This window comes from Temnothorax americanus, unplaced genomic scaffold, assembly GCF_048541705.1.
Source record: "Temnothorax americanus isolate GAGA-0224 unplaced genomic scaffold, ASM4854170v1 Scaffold31, whole genome shotgun sequence".
In the NCBI taxonomy this organism is placed as follows: Eukaryota; Metazoa; Arthropoda; class Insecta; order Hymenoptera; family Formicidae; genus Temnothorax; species Temnothorax americanus.
The window spans coordinates 1984414-2002873 of record NW_027509453.1 but is presented as its reverse complement, the minus strand read 5'-3'; the positions used below and the strand labels follow the sequence as shown (position 1 = coordinate 2002873).

The 18460-nt window shown below is 42.6% G+C and overlaps 3 protein-coding genes and 1 long non-coding RNA gene across 7 annotated transcripts; 2 read left to right on the top strand and 2 right to left on the bottom strand.

Moving 5' to 3' along the window:
* Window positions 1-4907: 4907 nt before the first annotated feature.
* On the bottom strand, window positions 4908-6214 carry LOC143900923 (large ribosomal subunit protein eL34). Its single transcript, XM_077412712.1, has 4 exons — window positions 6125-6214; window positions 5886-5957; window positions 5317-5514; window positions 4908-5147 (listed from the first exon to the last, which is right to left on the bottom strand). The coding sequence occupies exons 2-4, from the start codon at window positions 5948-5950 to the stop codon at window positions 5051-5053; spliced, it is 360 nt and encodes a 119-aa protein (XP_077268838.1). The 5' UTR covers window positions 5951-5957; window positions 6125-6214; the 3' UTR covers window positions 4908-5050.
* Window positions 6215-6301: 87 nt separating this feature from the next.
* On the top strand, window positions 6302-7002 carry Cox17 (Cytochrome c oxidase copper chaperone COX17). The gene is made up of 2 exons (XM_077412713.1): window positions 6302-6477; window positions 6753-7002. The coding sequence occupies exons 1-2, from the start codon at window positions 6377-6379 to the stop codon at window positions 6835-6837; spliced, it is 186 nt and encodes a 61-aa protein (XP_077268839.1). The 5' UTR covers window positions 6302-6376; the 3' UTR covers window positions 6838-7002.
* Window positions 7003-7210: 208 nt separating this feature from the next.
* LOC143900922 (zinc finger-containing ubiquitin peptidase 1) lies at window positions 7211-16075 on the bottom strand. 4 transcript variants are annotated; one of them, XM_077412708.1, is made up of 9 exons: window positions 15819-16075; window positions 13380-13625; window positions 11096-11382; window positions 10711-11014; window positions 10002-10432; window positions 9515-9917; window positions 9317-9444; window positions 9008-9231; window positions 7211-8910 (listed from the first exon to the last, which is right to left on the bottom strand). In XM_077412708.1, the coding sequence occupies exons 1-9, from the start codon at window positions 15836-15838 to the stop codon at window positions 8866-8868; spliced, it is 2088 nt and encodes a 695-aa protein (XP_077268834.1). In that variant the 5' UTR covers window positions 15839-16075; the 3' UTR covers window positions 7211-8865. The 4 variants fall into 4 exon arrangements, with proteins under 4 accessions (XP_077268834.1, XP_077268836.1, XP_077268835.1 ...); XM_077412710.1 differs by having other exon boundaries at window positions 15251-16074; XM_077412709.1 differs by having other exon boundaries at window positions 11114-11382; window positions 15819-16074.
* Window positions 12104-12766, top strand: LOC143900925 (uncharacterized). The gene is made up of 2 exons (XR_013257912.1): window positions 12104-12298; window positions 12374-12766. It is a non-coding gene; the product is annotated as an uncharacterized LOC143900925 (long non-coding RNA).
* Window positions 16076-18460: the final 2385 nt, after the last annotated feature.

Here is an 18460-nt window from a genome sequence, read left to right as displayed (position 1 = left end):
TCGATCAAAGAGAACGCACCGCCAAGAATGAGTCGCGGTCTGGAGAGAAGAACAGTAGCCAGCAAAGATTGATCGATCTCTTCTGTCGATCAGAATTATACTACTTTCTTAACCCTTTAAGAGTCGCGTATACTCTTGAACCCTCGGATTGATACGCGAACTCAATACCAACTTTACTGATGGGTAAAACTTTACTCGGAATAGATTTCAGTTGATTATCACGTAAGCTTAATTATCATGTAAGTTTCAGTTATTGTAGATTCTAAATCTCTGAATTAACACGAAAATCCGGTACTATGACAGAAAATGCGATACTCATTTTGTTAGGGACTGAACGAACGATTTCTCTCTCGATTTGTTTTTCGGCAACATATTCAATTTTGTTGCAAAACACTCACGCCCAAGCATGACCGGCCATTACGACGAGACATCCTCGACTCGTGTGAGAGCTACGATTTACATTCGATTTTAATCGGGCATGATGTAACCGAGCGCTTAAGCTAATGAACGAGGACTCGCCGCATTTGGTGCTTCGTTGAACACGCGAATTCGACGTAACGGCTATATTTAATTCGCCGGCGTTGAATGGACTGTATATATGAGATGAACCGCCAGTTAATAACCATTTGTTCTCGCAACGGAATACTTCCAATAATATCAAGAATAAGACGAGACGACTGCGTCTTATTGAGATAAATTCGACGACGTGTCAACTCCGATTTTTTCTCATTAAAAAAATGATCGCAATAAAATATTCAAAGCTGCTTGAATATTAATATTGGATGGATACGCTTTAGTCCTTAATTTAACGACAACTGAGAATCTATAAAGAGAAAGGTCTCTTTCGTAGCGTTATACGGTCCTGGGGCTAGCTGTTTCGTCCTTATAGGCACACGCAGAAGGCGGCAAGCGATATGTGGGGGCTTCATATAACAAAGATTCATCGGGACCGGTTTCGTATGCCACCCTTTTTTACATTCTCCCGAGAGGCCCCGCCGAGCCGCGGGTGTGAAAACCGACACCCACCCACTTGTTATTTTGTCAAACACGAGCGTTGGAAATTATAGGAATCATACGCTAACGCGTATCTTCTGAAACACTTTTACGATACAAATTGTTCCTAATCTCGCGTGCACACTGCGCTTCACTTAATTTTATAATATAGCGTGCTGGTATAATCACAATTATAAGACATCATATAATTAATATTATGCAACTATGCGTATTGCAACATAAAAAATATATAATTGAAACGTATATTATAATTTATCACAATATACCTCTGCTATAAAAAGAGAATTTTGAAATGTATGTTATACACTTTAATTAAATCATATGTATTGAAACATTTGTCAAATTTTATCACGAAGATTTTACTCCATCGACGAATTTCGCGCGTATTATTTCGAGTGGTGGGGAATTTCCTCGCGAACACAGTGACGATAACGCGACGCAAAGCGCGTCGATCTAATAATAATGTCGCGAAATGATAGGGACCCGCGTATTACGACACCTACCCACTTTGTCGTTTCGCTAAACACGATCCAGAAAATTATAGGAATCACGTGGCGACGCATATCCTCTCCGAGAGGCGGCCTCGCGCGTCTCACGCCAAATTATTCTCGACTGTGTGCACGCTCGCGCGCTACATTTTACAACCATCACGTAGTGACACCGGACAATTGTTGTTTGTGGCCGATGTATTCTCCTGTGTAATTCCGAATGGAGGCGCGAAATTTAACGGCCAGCCTCCCCCGTACACTGTCGAGAGAGAGAGAGAGAGAGAGAGAGAGAGAGAGAGAGAGAGAGAGAGAGAGAGAGAGAGAGAGAGAGAGAGAGAGAGAGAGAGAGAGAGAGAGAATTCTATACGTGTACCATTTTCTGTCTCTGTTAATTAAAATTCAATTTTATTCGGAAGAAAATTTTATATTCTTTTTCTGAGATTAAACACTGTTAAATTTATAGTGTCAAATTGTATTAAATTTGAATCATTTTTATAACCGTTCCTATAGGTCGCCACTGCTTTTACTCAAGAGTCATTAATTTGACTAAAACAATGTTAATTTAACTAAACCAATGGAATTAAAATATAATACTGTTTTGTGTTAAAATAATAAATTTCGACATACACATGGTGGTTAAAAATAACGAAACGTTATTTGAGATTCGAGGTTTAAATTTTATCCTTTAATATTTTACAGTGAAATATCGTTGTCCGGAACTCGTTTCGAAAAAATATTATTTCCCCTTTCCGTCTCGTAAATGCCGTGTTACCGTCTCGGTGCCGGGGAACGATTCAACTTGATATAGCCGCGATGCATCTCGGCACGCTCGAGGGAATCGAAAATTGCAATGCGCGCACGAGTAGGTGTACCAATTTCGCTTGCTGCTCGCAGCTCGCAGCTCGCAGCTGCGGTGGTTGCAGCGAGCGATTCCGAGGCAATTGAACCGAGACGAAATGCCGCGCCGGCCACGTCGGCTAACCGCAGCGATCATATTCTCGATACGGCCTCGAGCCTCGAGAAGGGTGTTTTGCGCGCACCGGTGAGAAAGATTCTGCGGAAAACTCGAAATCACGGTTGTGGGGGAACGGGTCGCCAAGCCCGTTCCGTGAAATCGGATTAGTCTCGTGGCATCTGACTTTTCGTCGCGCCGTTTTTTTACCGTCGAGACCCATCCTCGCCATTCTCCGCACTCCTTTTCATCCTACCCGCTGCGGACGGGAATTTTTTAACTCGAAAAGGAAACGACGAGCTCGCGTTCTAGTTGTCCGGTCACGTTCCGGAATCGACGAGATCGCAAAAGATCGCTCGACGATCACAAATACCACGAGAATGCGGCTCTTTTCAGGATCACGTCGAACGAAGCGTTATAAATATTTCGCGTTTGAATTTTTTCTGTCTTCCATCCACGAAGTCGGAGTCGATCAAAGTCTACCGTTCAGTCTATTTAAATACAATATATCTCGTTTCCACTGTGTTTTAACAATAAATTCTTTGAGCAATTTAGAAATTGCTTCTCTTCACAAAAATATTGAAGGGACGATCATTGAAATTAATTGCGGAACGATATCAAAATTTAATTCGCCGAAAACATGTTGACTTCAGTCGCTTATTCATGTCGGCTAAAAATTAACGTCAACCGGGCATTTTTTATTGAGAAATAATCAATTTTTAAAACACAATCCAAAAAGGAATTATATCATCAAAATATAATAACGGAAAAAGTAAACGATACATAAAGAACGTAAAGATTTGAAAATACAGATACTAATTATCTATTCGCCGTTTTGATTTGGTCGCAGAGTGTTGCTCTTATTGCGGGACCGCGGGAACGGCGAACAAAATTCCGGCGGGTTCTAAGCCGTAACATTTTTCAGGACGCGGTAAAACGATAGGCGCAGCATAGCACGCCAGGTATTTAATGCCAGCCCGCCGCGCTGTCCGCATTCTCAGGTGACAAGCCTTAACATCAGCTCTCACCGCTCGCTGGACGCCGACGCGACGCGGCGTTTCTGCACCACCGTGGAAACTATAGCGCGCGTAGTCGGTCCCCGGGCCCCGATCCCCCGGCTACATATATGTCCATACGTGTGCCCAACAAATAAGGCACTTGTTTAAGGCGCTCCGAGGCTATAGCGAGACTCGCAACGGGCCCCGCCGGGACGGGTTTTGCGGGCAGCCCTTTTGCCATAATCGGCAACACAATACCTGTCGCCGGTCGTTCGCGGGATCGCTCTCCTCCTCCTCCACCCCGAAATCACAAGCGTTCTTGCAAGTATATCGCCATACAGTCCATACACGGCGTGTGTTAACCGAGTCCCTCGCGCGTACGCAACAGCAACATCGGTCCAAAACCACTAACGCGATTCTGGCTATTTCGCGAATTTGAGAAATGGATTTATTCTCTTCAAGCACGCGCGGGACGGATGGAAAAATCCTTGTTTATTCAAATTTAGTCTCCAGAAGTTCTTTAACAATCCATATTAAGTACCTCGAAAATAAAATATCGAATTAAGAAATATTTTGATGAACAATTTTATTCGAACGATAATCATTATTTTAGTTTATATTATCCGAGAGGCCTATTTTATATATCCTGGCATTTTAAAGTTTAGAAATTTGAATTGTGCAGAATTACAAAATATGTGTTTATTCATGGTAATTACGTGTGATCAATTTTACGAGGCATATTGCATTGATACGTGCGCCTGTCGAATGCAGCCACGTACACACATCGGGCGGAACGAGCGAGTTCACCACGTGCTTTCTATATGCGCACGCATCCGCGTGCCTGTCATTAACCTGCGTTTAATATTTACGAGGGATCGTACCCGCAGGGAGTATTGATCCACATAATTCTTTAGGCTACGGATTCTAGTTCATTACTGCGGATTTATACGCATAAATACACAATTCGGGAAAAGATAGTACAAAGAAAAAAAGAGTTATGAACCAGGATGTAAGTTTTGTGTAAAAAATCTAATAAAAGTCTGTTGGAGACACGGCATAAAACTAATCTTAAAAAAAAACCTACCATGTATCATTCTTAAGAATATCCGTCGTAGTAATATAGTGCAGGAGATTAGACAGGAGTATCACATTGAGAAAATGAGACGAATTCATAAACAAAAATGTGGTTGTAAGAAAAATGGTACGCCTAAATTGATGTAGATATTGACTACTGAATTCAACAGAGACAACTGCCGAGCTTGTACACAACTGTCAAATGATGAAAAAAATTAAATAAAAATACAATTCTTTAAATCCAAGCAATTGAACATGAGAACAGATGAATAATTCTCTTTTATTTACTGCATACGATAAAGGATGCACGATATGATATATATGTTTCATGGATTCATGGATTTTTTAATTTATATAGGATTTTTAATTAAGAAAGGTCTATTCTCAAATAAGTTGTGGAATTTGTTCACGAAGACAAAGTCAATATAGTACAACAAATGCGACATACTATAATAATATTAGCAATTGCTGATTTTTTTGGATTTTATTATGTGTTTTATTTAATTAATAAAAAGCACAAGATTTTACTTCTCTGCCTTTTTCGTCTTTGCCGAGGCCTGCTGTGCTTTCATAACCTTATAGACGATCTTTTGCTCTTCGATTAAGAACGCACGCACAATCCTGAAAATTATATGCAAGCTCGTTATGCGAAACTTTATATGCTTATTGCATTATTATTTATTGAAGTGACGATTAATCCCACTTTAAAAACAAATAATTCTCCATCTTGTATCTAGTGAAGAAGCATTTAAAATATAAGCATTTTAACACGCTTTCGTTAAATACATACCTTTCTTTTACACATTTGTGACACAGGACTCCGCCGTAAACCCGCTTGACAGTCTTCTTACGTCTACACATACGCGAACGTTCCATTGGTCTCGCTGGCTGGATACCCCTGAGTTTATCCTTACATTGTCCACACCTTGGGATCTTCTTAGGTTTCTTCAGATATTGGTAGACCAATTTGCCACCTGGCGTACGCACACTAGAAACAAGAATTCACCTCAAAATCAGTTCTTAATAATATATAATTTATAAATATTTAATTTATACCCCAAGAAACATTCACTCTAATGTGACATACACTCCGAAAAGTGCAGACTGAATATTCGCAATAATGATGGTTAAACAAATGTTAACGCGAACAATAATTCAATTTATCTAATGATTTTCACTGTCCATTTGTACATGAATTTTATGCAGCTTGGTGCAAATGATCAAAACATAACCTCAAACTCTTGAAACTGTTTACCGCGACCAACGCTCTACTGTCACCAAAATAAAACTTCGCTGCAAACGGAAATCAACGTATCTTGCCTGGAATTAATATTTTCCATTATTTACAGAGATACTTACACACGCCTTCTGTTGCTTTTTGTGTTGTACGACAGGCGTCGCCGATAGGTTAGCCGCTGCACCATTTTGACGCTACAACGAAAATCACCTCGTTAGCGAGAGAAATCGATTTATATAGAATCGCGACGCGCGTAACCAAACACCGCAGATTTCTACGGGGATCGTGTGACATTAATGCATCTTACGATTGACACGCGCAACGTGGATATTATAAAATTATGTACAAAAACGCCACGAACCTTAGTCAGATCCAAACGGAAAAGGAAACGGCGTTTTGCCGAAGAGAAAGACGTTTCTACGCACACGCAGTACGCACGCGTGTCGCATAGCGAGTTACCTGCTGCCGCCATCTGTTCGTGAAAATATGAGTCACTATAATGACGATAATGAATACCTACATGGGATAAATTCTTCCATAGTTTGATATATTTATAATTGGAATTGCACGGTATCCGCGTTTACGCCGGAGTTTCTCCTTATAATTAATAAAAATGGGTAACGCTTCAGCGAAAGTAGAAGCGAAGCCGGAAGAAAAGAAGAAACTGAAACCTTGCTGCGCCTGTCCTGAAACCAAGAAGGCGAGAGACGCATGGTATATAATATAATTCAAGTAACATTTACCGAACGTGCGATATAGGTTAGAAATGTTTCTATCTCATTTCGCGTTGAACAAAATTTTTAAATTAATACTTTAATTAATAATACAGTCGTTCGATAGTTGCGTATATTCTATTCTGAGGTGGTGCGTAAAATTATGTATAATCAAAGAAAATTAATATTTATTTTGCTGAAGTATTATTTTATACATAAAATATTTTAAATCATATAGTGTTATGTCTAATTTATAACTCTGATTTTTTTTTTCAGTATTATAGAAAAGGGCGAGGAAAATTGTAGCGACCTCATAGAAGCGCATAAAACTTGTATGCGATCAATGGGATTTAACATATAGAAGAATAATAAATATTTTGACACCAAAGGCATCTTTGTCGCAAAGAGCATACTCGTCAATGGATCTTGAAGTCTCAGGTTATACATGGTTTATATGTATATGTCTTTGTAAATAATTTTCTTCTTAGACTTGATAAAAAATAAAGTATTATGTAAAGCTACAAAAGAGTTCAAATCTGAATAAATTGATTTTATTCTGAATGAGCTCCGAGGAATATGAAGTAGACTGTTATGATGTAACTATATGTAAGAAATAAAAAAAATAAAAAAAAAAATCATACTCGTCTTTTCAACAAGATTTATCGGTCTTAAATGTCCCAGCATTATTTGCGTTCATTAGGATAGGACGAGAGAGATCAAGGAGCGAAGCCGTATTGGGAATTCTAACAAAGCATATATTTTAATTTGATGTGTGGCTAATGCAAAGGTTTTACTCTTGCATAACAATTCCACAGCTTGGTTTCCCTGAACACTCCAAATAATGAACAGATTCTTAAATCGATATATGGCGAAATCTTCAGTACTATAGTTGTAATTTATCGGTTTTTTTTTCTTTGACAGTTTTTACAGCCAGTCAATAACGTAAACGATGTTATTGCGACGTGGTCCTACACTGGGCTGAAAGACAAACTTACATTTGACTGGTGCACCATAAATACCGAAGCTATAAAACAACGGCGCGACGTCCTCGCGAGGCATCGCGTCCTCGTAGAATGATCGCAAATATATTTTTTTAACTATAATAAATAGATCTTAAATATATCAGTACAATTTATGAAATATGATGAGAGAGTAATAATAAGAATTTTTACTAACTCACGTAATCGTCGAGTGTATAATATAAATAACAAGTAAATGGACTTTTTTTTCATCTATCTTCTCGTTCACAGCATTGCGTTGGACTTACGAGCTATGACATAAGTAGCCTAAAGTCGTTTGGATAATTAAATAGAATATTTTTAATTAATATGAAAGTAGTTGTACTTTATGTGTGGGCAAGTGAAATTCGATATAACGGAGTGTGCAGATGTGTAATATATATGTGTGTGTATATGTGTGTATGTATATATAGTACATAATATATATAATATATGAAAATGCGATTTTTTTGTCACTTTTGCAGACACTCCAGATTCTTTCGTAGAAGCTTTTTATCAATCAAAATGCGTCAAAGAATATCTTTCGTGTATTGTTATATAAAATTTGTCGTAAGGTATACACCGTACGGCTCTCGGCACTTTTTATATTGACTAAAAGTCGACAACGCTTCGATGAAAATCTTTGTCACAGATTGTAGGATTGTAGAACGAGACAAGTGCTGGGAACACCGTGTTGATTCTGGAGCGTTTCCAAGAGTGTGTTTGTTAGACTTATGTGAGTGATCAGCGTCGTATTGATAACAGCATCACAGCTACGAAAAAGTCTCGTTTTCCAAGCTCTGCCACGGCTTTTTCGATGGTGCAACCGATCGGTACAAGACGATCGGTCGACTAAGGATTAGCACAGCCTGTTCGGTGCGACGAAAATTGAGCAGAACATTTTGGACGAGAAATGACGGTCGATTTAACGCTATCTTCCCACGGGGGCCTTTCGTCCCTGTTTCGATCTGATAATTTTCTTCGCGGAAATTTACGCGCACGTAGTACGACAAATTTAAGATTAAGAACTTTCTCCGTTCGGGAAAAAATTACGTACGCGTTTAAAACGACAATCGCGTCGCGACGAAGAGCCATTTTTTGATATTTAAATATTAGCTCCGCAAAATTGTCCACCGCGTCACAGGCTTCGCGCGGGCACAACGATTCAAGAAGTCAGTCCATCGTTAACGGCTAGAGAGATGCAAGAATATATTGTTAAATAATATGATCTGCAACTATGTATAATATGCTACAATGGAGTAAGTCTGCTAGCGATAGAAGAACATAGGACATCATGGTCACGTAACTTCAAGGATGTCGGATAAGATTGGTTTGAGGCAGTAGTCTATAGTCTTTGCCCGAGGCTTGATCATTTCTCGGACCAGCAACTCTCACCTGTCTTGAGGAACTCGCATTGATCGTAATACTTTACTTTGCTGAAAAAAAAAAAGAAGAATCACGAGAAGAAAAAATAGACGCGTCGTGCGTACTATTAATAAATGAAGAGGCTATTTAAAGACGTCTATATGTTACCTGGTACTGCGCTTCTGTATCCATGGTACCGGTTACAGCCACAACTTGATACTGTCTGGCCTTCATTGCCGCGGTGGACTTCCGCACGAGTCTCATCGCGCCGGGCGCGCTACTCGTGCTATTGAAATGCGTCATTTGCGGCGGACTATGACTCGGATCCAGCACCAGCATGGTTATGGAGCCGTCCCTTAGCTGTTCCACGCCCATGATCGTTCTGCTATGCCCTGAATTTATTAACGTTGAGTGTGTTAGCTTGGCTCTAACTTCTGAAAGATACAAGATGAAAAATACTTTTGAAAAAACGTTTACCTTGATGTTGAAGATAAAGAGGTGGCTTGAATTCTTCACATCGTTGAAAGTATTGCAGAACCCAGTTGAACAACTCGGGATGGCCGCCATCCGCGCTGGTAGGTCTATGAAAGTCCACCAGCTGACACCTGTACGAAGTCAGGGAGAGAAAAGTGTGCGTCGTATGACTTGGCGACCGATCGCGATCATGGAACTTACTTTATCCTCAAACTAGACAGCAGCGTGAATACCTCCGTGGCGCCGATCCACTTCCTAGTGTTAACGAGTTTACCGCCGAGCTGCTCCGCGCCCTGAATATCAAAGCCCTGCGCCCACGCCCATTCGATCATCTTCTGCAATCTTGAGATCGACGGCATAGAGCTGCGCAGGGGATTCTCCGTGGAGCTGTTCCCGCCGGCCCCGGAGCTCCACGCTTTGTAAACTAGATCGTTGTAGCCTGTGTGCTGCAAGAGAGACGAGATTAGCATCTGCATGTTTCTGTAACCGCAGCCCCAGCCCTTATCGCCGTAGGTCGATGCGTAATGGTCCACAGTGGAACACATCCAGGTATTCACTACGTTACTGCAAGCCTGACTAATGGCTCGTACTTTCGGGACCAGCCCTGCAAGAGAATAAATAACGTTGCGAAGATTCTCGGGTAGAACTGGACTCTTTTTGTACACAAGACATTGTAAATCGTACTTACCGCGTGTACAAGAACTGCCGTCGTCGATACCGCTACTCTCGGCGACTCTTAGCTCGATTTGTCTCTCGAAGAAATCGGCCACCGTCATCTCGCCCGCATACACAGCCCGCTGCATATTGGTGACGCTCTGTTCTCTAAAGTTACCCTGATTATCCATACCGTACTGCGCTCTCAGCATCTCGAATTCGCGCTGTTCACGTAGTTTTCTCACTTCCTTTTCTCTCCTCTCCATATCCTTCGCTAGGAGACGATCGGTCGACACGTCCGGCGTCACGGGCGACGGCGTGCTTTTCTTGCTGAAGTGCTCTTCGATGTGCGCCATTAGGTCGTCATTATTTTTAAATAATGTACTGAGACATACCGGACAGGCAGGCGTAGAGTCGCTACCAACGGTAGCCGTATCGGATTGCGAGCTGGTTCCGTTTGCGGGGCTAACGAAAATAAATAATCGTTTAATTCATTTATCGTATAGTTGCGCTATTAATTCACTGTTATCTCGAAACCCTGGTAACCATTTCCGATAGACGGCTATATCTGTATCGTTTTCAATCGTATCTTATCGGTTTCTATCGCTTTAGATCCAAATAAGGAAATAAACGATTCACTATATAACAATATTAAAAACAATAAAACGTTTTTTTATCATTTTCTATCGTTGGCGGTTATCAGGGAACGCCACGTTAAAATATCGTAAGTGGATGCGTCGTACCTAAGTATATCTTTGTGCTCGATATTGACATGTAACTCAAGATCAGAAGAATTCGGAAACGACGTAACGCAAAGGGGGCAGTTGAAGACTCCGTCCCGCGACGGCGGCGAGTCCGGCGGGAAGGACGGTGAGGTGAGATCAAAGTGTTGGCGATTGATATGCTCTTCCAGCCTCGGCGGACTGTCGGAACTGTACGGGCACATCGGGCACTCCTGCACTGGAAGTTTCGGGGAAGCGTGCGAGCGCAGTTGCAGATTTAGGCCTGAACGCAGCGGTGAACCTTGACCCGCCGCACCTTCCAGCACTGAACAAGAGGAAGCCATGCGTTAATTTACACATTCGTATTCTCACATCGAGTACGGTCTAAACAGGGTGTATCCGTTACCCGCATTGGCATTGTTACCGTTGTTATTGTTGTTATTGTTATTCACGTTGGGATTCGCCACTTGGACATCCGGCTTCCTCGACGACAACTGCTGCTGCTGCTGCTGTTGCTGTTGCTGCTGCTGCTGCTTGACCCGCTGCCCCAGAGAGCTGCAGCCCCAGCCGTTCTGCAGATGAGGTGGTCGCAGAGACATGGACGGCGAGAGTGCCCGGCACTCGTCCCGTCTGTTGTGCTCGTCCATCAGCGAGTCGTCGTCGATAAACGCCATCAAATCATTCTCCGGGGTGCTGCAAGTATACAAACAACAGGGTCAGCGTTGATCTTTGTTCACTGGAGCAATAGAGCATGCAAAACAATATTTATGCACGAGCGCGCACAGATACGAGTGCCGCGAACACTGTGCCAAGTACTGCCCAAGTACTACGTCTGTGTGTATTGTAAAATTTGTATTACATTTCAGTCAACAAATCCCTCTCGCTCTCCTTGGCGCGCTGTCGCTTCTTCGCCATTTGCCACATGAACAATTTCAGCGGTTTCAATCCAGCTTCGCCAACCCGTTTATCTCGCCTAGGTGGATTCTGCAACCTCCTCAGATCCGTGCGAGTATACCTATACATGTTTTGTTGACGATATGACGATACGCTGTCGACTGGTCAAATTGGTGTCGACTGTCGTGGTGACAACTCGGTCCAGTCATCTGGCTTGTTATGGCGGGAAATTAAATGCCGGTGACGTTACCGGTAATTTACTGGCGGAAACTTCGTTACCGGTTTTATTTTCACTGCAATTTACTGCGCGTCGGTAAATATAAATTTCTACGCGACAGTCACACCAAATGAACGATATCGATTGGTGGTGACATCTCGTTTATTTCGGTTCGGGAGTTTCGGGAGTCATTCTTTTCGGTGTGTGTCGTGCGTGTGTTTAGAATTATGCATAATTAAAAATGTTTTGCATTATCGGTTTTCGCGTGAGTGCGTGTGTGGACGATTGCCACGGCGACGTCCTCCTGCGCCGCGCGCCGCGTATATACCTATATACTCAGCACGTCAAGGATCGTTTTGCGGAGCAGGGTCACCGCCGAAGTAGCGACAAGTACCTAATCCGGCGGGAAGAGATGGGCCGCAAGAAGAAGAAGCAGTCGAGTGCTGGTACTGCAACCGTGAATTCGAGGATGAGAAGATCCTCATTCGGCGTCAGAAGGTAAAGCACTTGAAATGTCATATCTGTCACGAGAAACTATACACTGGACCAGGGCTTAGCGTACATTGTATGCAGGTACACAAGGAGGCGATAGACAAGGTACCGAATTCATTGCCTAATCGTAGCAATATCGAGATGGAGATTTATGGAATGGAGAGCATACCAAAGGAGCACGAGAGACAGCGAGAAACGGTGGGAGACCTGAAAAGGCGAAACCCGACGGTCCGTTAGGTTCTGCCAGGTGCGATGTCCGGTATGGCGGGCCGGTCTACCCGGGATATGCGATTTTAGCCGATCGGAGATGTCGCAATTAAGAGCGACGCATGGGAATAAATCTGGTCCCGGGCTAAACGTATAGATATTTCCAGCCGAGTTTTACGTTCAATAGGATTAATTAAGCTAAACAACATCAATTAGACATATTCTTCTAACTACACGTTCTTCCAAAATACATTCTTTTCACTTGTATATCTTTTACATTATTGAGATTGAATTCTTATCGAGACATTCTGACTTTTCGAGTTTTTGGAAATATAAATTTCTTTTTACTTGCAATATGACTGATCTGTTTTATTATTATCACTTTTGTTTATTATTAGAAGAAAAGAGGATAAAGCCAGACAGGAAATTGAACCGCCGTGAGTGCCTTTTTATAACGGGCACGTTGCAGAATCGAAATAAGAATCATGGTTTGATTGACGTTAGGAAAATCTTCAGTGTATTCACTTTCTAATAGTAATTTGATATGATTTTTAATATGATAATTTTTAATATGACCATAATACTTTCCGTAAAAATAAAATTTAGTAAGTTTAACTAACCTACTCGATATCCCACTTTTTTATGGTATATAAACAACATAAATGCAATAATAATAATAATAATACGAGTCAAAAGAAATTTATATTTTAATTAATCTACTCGATATTTCACTTATTTATGATATTAACAACATTATATAAATGTGATAATACGAGTTGAAAGAAACTTATATTTCCATCCTTTAATATCAGAGAGACGCAACGTGTAAGAAGCACAATTAGAAAGAACAGTGATACTCTATCCATTCCGTCCAACGCACCTCGGAGTCAGATAATCCAAGTGAGCGCTGTTGACGTGGACCAGCATCTCCGTGGGCGAGATCTCGCCCAGGTCGCAGAACGGGCAATTGGCGGCGCCCTGGAGATGGTACTGCACCATGTGCGAGCGCATCTCCTCGTCGTTGAAGCCCTCCAGGCCGCAGATCTCGCACGTGTAGTTCATCTCCGGCGGTTTGCTGGACGCCATTTTTAGGGTGTCCGTGATAGCGGCTTCCTCCTTTCGAATCCTTTTGTGTGTGCCAGAAGATTCAGTCAGAACATCATTAAGGGAAGCGCGGGAGGATTTACTCACACCGCCGGGTCATAAATTTTAGCACTGCCGGTTAATCGCGCGCGCTACGCGACGACGCGGGTAACTGTGGGATCAATTCGACGTTTCCGTAGTAAATAATGCAGGGATACAACACGGCGGGTCGGGTAACGTAATCCTTGTGTAAATACCGTTTATTTACACCGGAAGCTTTTCATTAATTATGTTGATAGAGGCAGAAAATAGTAAATTTTATGCGGCGCGTATCCGTAACGCACGCAAACCGTGAAAGTAAAAAAATAGTAATTAATTTATATACGTTTATAAAATACTTTCGTATAATTTATATATTCGTAATTATAAGTAATATTAATCTTCATGATATCAACGTGCGTATTAACACTAATTAAGTAAAAAATAATTATATGATATAATAGGATAAGAACTGTTGCCATTTATTCTAATCGTAATTACTTTTTTTTCAACCTTCTCTTGGTTTTAACTACTTATCCCCATTGATTCCCCAAGAACGGAAAAAAAGTTAGATAAAAAACGCTTCCACTCTGGCGATCGAACGACGAGCAACGCAACGAGGGTGAGGTCGCGAGTCGTGATTTCCAGATTCATTTACGACACGATGGGTTAGCACGCGCCGAGGCCGAGAGTTGACGACGGATAATTTGACGTTATGCGCGCGATTTCGATTAGTCTTTTCCGATAATCGATACGACCTCAGGATATCTTATGGCGAACAAATCGACGACTTCCGCTCGTATCTTCCGGAAACAATTCCGCCGGGAATCGACGTTAATTAGCTGATTAAATTAATAAAACGAACTTGAACTGTCGAATCTTCTTTCGTGCGCTCTAACTGGAATAGCGAATATCGAAGATTAAATTTAATTAAATTGAATGGAACGGTAAATCGTCAGATTGAACCGATCAACACGCACTATTTGACACTAAAATCGGTATAATTTATTAACTCCGAAAACACAATTAGAAGCACTCGTTCCAACAAACTCTTCTTATCTTCTGAAAATGGTCTACAGCGGTATCTTCTAAAATACCCGAGAACACCCGAGAAATTTCACCGAGGTGACATCGTTCGATTTTCTCCACGTTTCCCTTTTTCCTCGGAAGCGCGATCGAACGGGGGGCGGCGGGGGAAAAGAGTATCCCTTTCGACGACCGTGAAACACCAAGTTCGACACGACGCGCTGTCTACATAGTAATTACATATCGAATTACAATTAATTATTCTCTCTATCTATTATTAATTATCTTTATTTTTCAGACTCTTTCCCGAGAGAAGAGAACTCTTTTCCCTTTGATCGGTGTTTCGAACACCGCAATTGATACGGATTAAATTTAAACACGGCAATTGATACGGATCGAAATTGATACGCGTCGAGATGATCCGCGGCATCTGATCTACGGTGTCACCGTGATCGACTCCAATTAATCGCGCTCACTGCAGCGTAATTAACTCGGAGCGATCGACAGCCGGACCTGGATCCGCGAAACCGCGTTCCTTCCCGAGGGGCACCGTCGTCCGTTCACTCGATTCAAAAACGCTGCACGTAAGGGTTTCTCTCTCACCTCCGGCAAGCTCTCTTCACCCCCCCGCACCAGCGGCACGGCTATCAGCCCCGCGTCTAATGCCGTATCGCGACGTCGGAGCGGCGGCGAGTCAATCGATGGACTCTCGCCAGCCGAACTAGCCGAAGGCCAGCAGGAAGTCCGAGTCCGAGGCAGTCCATAACTCGTTCCCCCGCGGCCGAGATGGAAGACCGATTCTCTTCGCGATCAACGGCGTCGACGGCCAACGAGGGACGACGAGACGCATGTAACGTCGCCGCCGTCTCGCGACGGCGGCGGCGGCGGCGGCGGCAACGGCGGTGGCGGATGAAGGACGAGAGGGGGAGGCGTCGCGACTCTTTTTATTCGCTCGCCCCCGGCGAAACTAGGCCACCGAGTGACTCGTGCGAGAAAACGGCCGCCGTTGGGTTGGGTTGACCCATTTCCGGGCCCCTTGCACCGGCGAGTACGCACGCACTCGGAAGCCGAAACGCCGCCGGGCACACTTATCCTTCCTTCCTTCCTTCCTTCCTTGCGGGCGCTCTTCCGCGCGATACTTCCGCTCCGCTCACACGCTCGCTTCACTCACCGAACTGTCGGATCGATCATTCGCGCTTTTCCCCGCGCGCTCGTCCCGCGGCAGCGGGACCGACCGATCGCCCTAACGCGCCGCCCCGTCGCTCGGCTCCATATGACAGCCACCGCAGGCAGAGGCAGTTCCGTCCGTCGGTCCGTCCGAACGATTTTCACGACTCGCTTCCCCTCGCGCGCAGGGGGTAGCAGAGGGTACCCGCCACCCGCTGCATGGTCGCTCGCGGAGCGCGACCCGCTCGGACGCCACCGCCACCCCCGACGACGCTCCCAGCGCCGCTTGGCACCCCTTTCGAGTACGCCGTCGGTAACGACCCGATGCCCCGTTTCAAGGGTGGTTTATGAGAAACCCGACGCGCGCGGTACCGGCGAAGCTATCGATCGTATAATTCTAATTACCATAGCAATACTTACAATATCAGATGCACAGAAAAAAGAGAAGGTTTCAAGATTTCCACGGAAACTAAAGATACTTTTAAATAAAAAACGTTCTTCTTTTCTGTGTACAGAAGGCGTCATTAATGCCTTCCTAGCTGTGTTCTTGGGATTTCTATAGTGCACGTTACATGTATGTACTTCAGGTGGAAGGCATTAATGACGCCTACTATACATATCTGTACCTTAGAGATAAAGAATTGTATCTCTACTTTTTGTAAAAATAGAATCGATTTACTTGTTCTAATAATATACCAGGATTGCAGGAGCTTAAATTGTATAACGACAAAGGTTTCTGATGACCGTTATTACTAGTTCCTAAAGTACAATGTTTAAAAAAAAGTCCTATTGGAAATTTACGTAGAAATAATTAACTTTAAACCCCGTTTTCTCTAAATTTATATAACGATATAGAGATACGATTCTTTACTTCTAAGGTACAAATGTATATTGTTAGAAATAAATGAAGGACGTACAAAAAAAAAAGATATGTTACAATATAACTGATAGCAAATTTGATTTTAATATACGAGTTCGATCTACATCGGATCCAATGTTTGTGTGAGTAGGCTGATCCAAATTATTTCAAATATTATTCCGTGTTATTCCGTTTAATATAGAGAGTGCGGGATGTGTGTAGTACGTGACACTTTTCCCGAATACTTTCTAAATAGAAAGACAATTGTAACGGGATAACGCGCGCGCATTTCAACCGGCGCGCTCATTGTCGCGCGTTCCAATTTCTCTGATTGTCGTCGTATTGTCTTTCCATGCTCGAACTCGTAATGACAGGTCGGCGCGTAAGAAAAGGGCCGCGGCGAGGCCCGGCATTATCCAAATAGCAGAACGCGACGCGATTGTGTCTCCTCGTTGTCGCATTTACAGTCTCCACGTCTCGGACGGATGGTTGGCGCGTCGCCCGCTTATTATCTTTCGCGGCGCGACTTCGCACAAACGGCCGGGGATGCGTCGCGACGCATCGGGATTCCGCACGCGACCGCGACACATTCGCGCGCGATGGAATTCGATTTCTCACGGTGCAGCGACGCCCGTTCGTCGCTTCATCGACATGCAGTCGACGACGCCGACCGCGACGCGTCGCGAGATACCGACGTTCGACGAACCGTTTACCCTCTTCGCCTCTGGTCAGTCGCCCCCTCTTTTCCCTCGTAACAAATAGATCCCGACGGGGAATTTATCTGACAACGAATCCAATTTTCTTCCAAATCGAATACCCTCTCAATTTTATGTTATAAGATTTCCGAATAATAACGTGATCTTGAGTTATAATAAATATATTATACTGTTAAATATTAAAGGATAAAAAACCTTGAGTTAAATAAAATTTTGTTATTTTTAACTGCCATATGTTGAAATTTAATAAAACTAATATTGTTTTAATTAAGTTTATGGAGTAGGAGTAGTGGCGACCTATATACAAATGACTTAAATTTGACACTGCGAATTTAACAGTGTACAATGTATTTGCATAATATGCACATTATGCACATCACATTTCTAATGTTCTTTAATCTTCTATTCTTACGTATTTTTCAACATTTATTCTATCTCTCGCTTACCCTTGACAGTAACATTTTTACGATTTTTATTTCAATAAAACATTTTTTTATCTAACGGTCCCTTTAGAGACGGACTTTATTATTTAGTTGGCGAGCAAGAGAAAAATTACGCGACAATTGGCGACGATGACTTTCTTTCATTGATTCAGGATGAATCCAAATTTACGTCTCGCTCGTCTCGCCCGGTAGATGCATACGACGCCGTCCAATTAGCCGATGCGTCTGCACGAAGATAATTAATAACCATTCCGAGTACTTGAGCGAGTTAAATCGAGTCCGGCGAAGTCCGGCGATTGCCGGGCTGTGTTCCCGGTATTAGAACGTTCCGATATATACAAAGAACGACATCGAGAATGTTTGTCTAAAGGAGAATGAATAGACAGGCTAAATGGATGTGACGAGAAAACGAAAATCTAATATTGTAATAAAATTTCATTGTATTACAATATTAAATATTAACAACAAATCTAGGCTGATTAACAACAAATAAGGCGCGAAAATGATCTATTTCTTTAATTATTTTATTTCACGCGCAATTAATTAATGACATTCCCCGCTGTTTCGCGTAAAGTTACGGGAATACAGAAGCGGAAAGGAAACGTAAAATTGCACCGACGCGACGTGT